The sequence below is a fragment of the Austrofundulus limnaeus genome, unplaced genomic scaffold (assembly GCF_001266775.1).
Source record: "Austrofundulus limnaeus strain Quisiro unplaced genomic scaffold, Austrofundulus_limnaeus-1.0 Scaffold69, whole genome shotgun sequence".
Lineage (NCBI taxonomy): Eukaryota > Metazoa > Chordata > Actinopteri > Cyprinodontiformes > Rivulidae > Austrofundulus > Austrofundulus limnaeus.
Genome location: NW_013952471.1, coordinates 970,958 through 976,621, shown reverse-complemented (window position 1 = coordinate 976,621; position 5,664 = coordinate 970,958). Strand labels below are relative to the sequence as shown.

The window sequence follows — 5,664 nt, the reverse complement described above, 5'->3', positions numbered from 1 at the left end:
TGAAGAAGAATATAAAGAAGATAAAACAGAAGATGGAAATGGACTAAATGAAGCTGATGTTTGTGAGAAGGTCAGTGATGGGACTGAAATCAAAGAGCTAATACAGACGGACACCAAAAAGTCTAATAAAACTGGAAGACAATGTGGACAGTCTCCAGATTTTTCTGAGACAGGAAAAGAGACAAAGATGTTTAAAAAATCAAAAGCAGAGAAAAAGGCTGAGAAAGAAGAAAAACAAAGGGCAAAAACAGAAAAGAAGAAGCTAGTTGATGAAGCCAAACAAAAAGCAAAGAGAGAGAAGAAAAAGAAGAAAGAACAAAAGGGTGATAACCCCAACCCTACAGAGGAAGGTAAAGTACATTTTCTCCACAGCAATAGTGATTCATCAAATGGTAAGAATCCGATCATAAAGAAAGGAAAACATGTCCAAAAAAGAGATTCTGATGGTGATTCTGTTGTAGCTGAGGAAAAGGATGAATTTGAACCCATTACCACTAAATCCATTACAGGCCAAAGTCCAAATTTGTTTCCCAAAGCCAGTTGCAGAGAGCCGAAAGCCACATCAGAGCCTGAGGAGCAGCAGGGTGCTGAAAGTGTCATGAAAGGTAAGCCGCAGAGCTTTCTCCTGAGCAAAGTCAAGATGGCATCTCCTCAGCCCAAAGGAGACAAACCTGGGACAAAATCTGATGAAGAACTTTTAGAGTGTGATGGTGCTGAGGGGACGACCAGCAATTTCATGAAATCTTTAATAACACAAAGAAAAAAGGCGACAACTCTCCGCAGGGTGTCTGGTTGGATTCAAAATAAAATGCCACAACAATTCAACTTCAGAAAAAAACTTTCCGTTCTGACTAAAGCCATTGGTGTGTCACACTGGCTCTCCAACCGATCCATGAAACAAAAACAGAACACCAGAAAAACTAAAGTCAATCTGTTCAAACACCGGATGGCCATGAGGGTTGCCAGTAAAACCAGCCTGACTAACACGAAAAACAATAACTCTTATAAGGATAAGGATGGATCCAACCTCCAAGGAAAGACAACGGACAGAGCCGACAAAGCTCTACAAGGTGGAGACAAAGAGTTAGAGTCCAAATTTGCTGTAGTACTTCCAAGAATGAACAAAATCAGCAAGGCAAAGACCGCTAAGATGCCTCTGACAGCTCTTAGATCTTCTACTCCATCATGTCCAGCAGGAGGACTTGGTGCCTCTGAGCCCAAACTTCCAATGCCTGGTGCTAAGCTTGTCCTTTCTGTAAAACCAGATCTCAGTCTCCTGAAGACCACAAGGAAGCCAGGGAGGGAAGGGCTTATGACAGATGTGATAACAAAGAGTACAGGCTCTGTTGATGCCTCAGAAGAATCATCCAAACCTGACAGTAGAACCAAGAAACTTTCCATGGAAAATAAGGATGAAATCAGTGTGTTACAAGCTGCAAGAGGGAAGCTAAAACCTTCTAAGGTTAACTTGAGTAAGATGCCAGAGAGGAGTATAGATGATGGACAAACACGACTCAGAGGACCTAGCACAGGCAGAGAAGACGCTGCTGGGACACCAGAGTCTACCACTCAACACGCTCCAAACACAAGAGCAACTGTGTCAGCTGTTTGTTCTCTGTATGAAGAGGAAACAGACAAAGAAGTGGCCCAGCTGATGGGTGAGGCTGGGTCATACACAGTCAGCCAACCAGAGGTGCACTGGACTGGAAGTCCACGGATGAGTGGAGTCCCTCAGGTTTGTGTTATGAGTTTGTTTTTGCATTCTTCGTTAAATATGTCTAAACTGAGTAAATTATGAAAGCAACTGTTTCTCAGAGATTTGTTGTGTGTGGTACAGGACTGGCTCCGATCAGAAAATCTCCTGCCCCATCAGACTGTGGAGAAGCTAACCAAGTGGACCGTCTATGATGATGAAGGCCAAGCTAAGTTCACTCCACACGGCAATGGCAGAGGACCCTGGGAATCAGAGGACCCTACCCAGGAGATCCTGGAGAGCCGGCTAGTCAGCACACAGGTACTCCATCCTCCATCTTGTATTTTAGAATTGTTTGAAGGGGAGAACAATTTGAGCCATAACATGTCATATGTTTGTCTTTCATTTTGGACAGCAAATTTTCTTTCTTATGGTGATGTAATTCCTGTTAAAGGGATCCCCGATTAGTTGTAACATTAGACTTTATTTGATAAACATTTATTTTAACTGTAAAATAAAGACTGTAAAAATACTGTAGGATGTTTAGTTTTGTAAATTTTTAAAAATATATTTTAACACTGATGGAGCCATTTTATTTACACACAAAGCATTCTGGGTAAATGATGACGTGGATAGGTCCTCGGTGCGAGGCTGCTAGCGAGCTATATCCACCCTGAAGGTTAATCTTGGACAATATCTGATGATCGACTCTTTTAAATGAAACCAGAGAGCGTTGACAGAGAGGAGAAGGTAGAAATGACTCAGCCTGGAACTGAAAATATGGATGGAGGACAACAGAGCTGCTTCATGGAAGAAGAACCTCAGCTTAGCCTGTTAGCTTTTGTGCTAGACCTCACGCTATATTGCCTTATACAGTATGTATTAGCTAAGCGCTAGTGCAACAAACAAGCTAAACTTGAGGTCCTCCATCCATATTTTCAATTAGAGCAGCAGTATCCCTGACAAAAGGTGTGAGATACACTGCACTGCTCCACCTAACAACAGGTGATGCTGTAGCACTGCAGCAGGATATTCAGTCAAATGATGAATCCAGATTATTGCAGCCTTTGTTTATCTGCCATTTGATTCACAGCAACCACCTCCATCACAGGAGTTTATGGTGATAGTTGATTATGCTAAATCTAAGGGCTTCTCGGTACTTATAGGCTGTGATGCCAACTCCCATCATGTGTGCTGGGGGAGCTCTGATATTAACCCTGGAGGCAGGTCACTGTTAGAATATTTGATGACAGAAGATCTGCTTATCTTAAATCAGGGCAATGTACCTACCTTCCAAACCGTTAATAGGGAGGAGGTCATTGATATAACAGTCAGGTCTATGGACTTGGTAAGCAGTATGTGTGACTGGGAGGTGTCCCAGAGGAAACCATGTCAGACCATTGGCGTATTCAGTTTAAGCTGAAGATGGGGAAACCACACCCAGTCACTTACAGAAACCCAAAAACACCAACTGAAATTTGAATGTTAATCTATCCTGGTTGATGGTTGGAAGAATTGCCAGGATTAAAACTGTGCAAGACATCGAGACAGAGGTCGCAAGCATGACGGATGCTGTGCAAACTGCTTGTCCAGAGAAAATCTGGAAGCCTTCAAAGCAGCCGGCCTGGTGGACTCTAGAGTTGTCTGGCCTCCGCAAGGCAGCAAGATGTAAATGGCGAATATACAGATCCAAACCAAGTAAAACCAGGTGGGAACAGTATGTACAGTCCCGCAATCATTTTAAAAGTGTTGTAAGGGAGTGTAAAGAACTTTCTTGGAGAAAGTTCTGCAAAGAAGTTAAAAGCCTAGTGCCTCTTCTAAGCTGTACAAGCTTCTTAGAAAGGATCCAGTCAATCAACTAACCTTCATTATTCCACCAGAAGGATTGCCAGTCACACAAGAAAGTGTGCTCCAGCATCTTCTCCGGGTACATTTACCTGGGGCAGGAGAGACTGCACAGCCTGACACAGTCGCTGACCTAAATCCAACAGACAATGATTGGAGCAGAGCTGCAAGTATCATTATGAAAGTCAAAGTAAAATGCACAATTAATATGTTTGATCCATTTAATGCTTGTGGTCCAGATGGCATTTTCCCAGTGTTTTGTCAAAGAGGACTGGATTTATTTCTGAACACAATAACTAGAACGTACGTTGTTTGTGTAGTTGCTTGGTCATGTACAAGTTGGGTGGAGGACGGCAAAAGATGTCTTTCTGCTTAAACCTGGCAAACCAACCAACCAAACCAGAGAAGTACAATCTTTCAGACCCATCAGCTTAACAGCTTTCTCACTGAAGGGATTGGAGAATTTGCTAGATTTTGCGGCAACATTTTGGCTTCAGGACTTTTGAAAAAAAAAGTTTAATATTTTAAGTTTTAAATATTTTGTTACATCACTGACATGTTTAACAGTAACAGATGAATAATGTTCAAGCTCAGGGCTGGATAAAGTAATAATTACAGGTAGTTTTTTCACCATCCTCTCTAAATTTGTTCCACCCTGTTAGGGACATTTACATATAGACCACAATGTTAAGAATGGGTTTTTGAACTCTGAATGAGAACCGAACACACACAGCAATTTAACAAGTTTATTATTGAAAGGTGCTGTTGACGCTGGGAGGCAGGAACCCGGGCACGGCTGGTCTGGACACAAAGACGCTGGGTCAAGTTGGTTCAACAATAATATATTATTGATGAAAATAATATAAACAACCAACCNTGAAAGGCTACAAAGTTGATCCCTAAGATGTTCAGGTCCAAAAACCAGAACCTCTGTCTTATCTGAGTTTAGAAGCAGAAAGTTAAGAGTCATCCATGTTTTTATGTCTGTAAGACATGCTTGTAGTTTAAGTTACTGATTGGATTCATCAGGTTTTGTGGATAAATACGTATAACTGAGTATCATCAGCATAACAATGGAAATGTATCCCATGCTGTTTAATAACTTTACCTAATGGAAGCATATATAAAGTAAAGAGGATTGGTCCTTAACTTAGATATAAACATCAAGTCTACAATAATTTTCATCTCTGTTTGAGAAACCGTTCTGCTTGTTTTTAATGTTGTTATTTTTAAAGTTTTATTCTTGATTCAATGAATTTGATTCTTGTTTTATTTTTGTAGTAAATTACAATAAAAGACAAAGCTGGTTCCTCATCTTTGAGTATTTTGCCCTGAGATAAGAATCCCCTGCATATCATACAAATCTCACACTTCAGTAAATATGAGTCTGATTAAAATGTGAATAAATATAGGTCAATGAAATGACCTGGGGTCAGATTTATAAAGGATTGCGTGGAAACCATACTAAAAGTGAACGTACGGCCAAAAGGCGGAAATGGCGTACGCCAAAAAAAATTCAGATTTATAAAACCGTACGTACGCATGTTTCTGCGCATCTTTCCTTTATAAATCACAGCCGCATGTCAGAGTTTGCGCACAAGGTCCCACTTCAGGTTCTACCCTCTACACGCCCACATTCAACCATAAACTGTAAATGTAAAGTACCTCATGAATGTTAAGATGTATTTAAATCAGTCAGATGATCAGTGATTGGTTCAGACACGCTCCGTCGTGCGTCTGGAGGTTTGACAGGTGCTGACTGACAGCTGCTCACGTGAACGAATGTCTGTAATTGACACAGATTTTCCCTCATTTTGCTTTAGAGTAATCTAACAATTTTTATAAAAAAATACTCAGCTTCAAATTAATTTTCTCTCAGAGCCTGCAGGACGATAAAAACAATAAAAATAAAAGTAAATGTCAGATAAAATTAGAAATAAGTCCACCGCTCTTCTCCTGTCCTCTCCCCCTCCTGCCTGCTCTGTTATCCGCGGCAGACACCTCGCCCCGTGCACACACACACACGCACGCACGCATCCCCCCCTCCCTGCGTGCCAAACACGGACTTTAAACGTGAAGTTTTATAACATCCACACTGGCGAGGTGGATGCGCCCTGCGCGTGTAT

At 41.4% G+C, this 5,664-nt stretch overlaps 1 protein-coding gene across 1 annotated transcript in view; it reads left to right on the top strand.

The window, feature by feature from the left end:
• Positions 1-785: 785 nt before the first annotated feature.
• The window catches only part of myo15b (myosin XVB), a gene marked incomplete in the record, with an annotated part of 164,390 nt that continues 159,511 nt past the window's right edge, over positions 786-5,664 (top strand). The window contains 2 exon segments of the mRNA XM_014010452.1: positions 786-1,735; positions 1,838-2,014. Coding sequence (XP_013865906.1) covers positions 809-1,735; positions 1,838-2,014 — 1,104 coding nt within the window.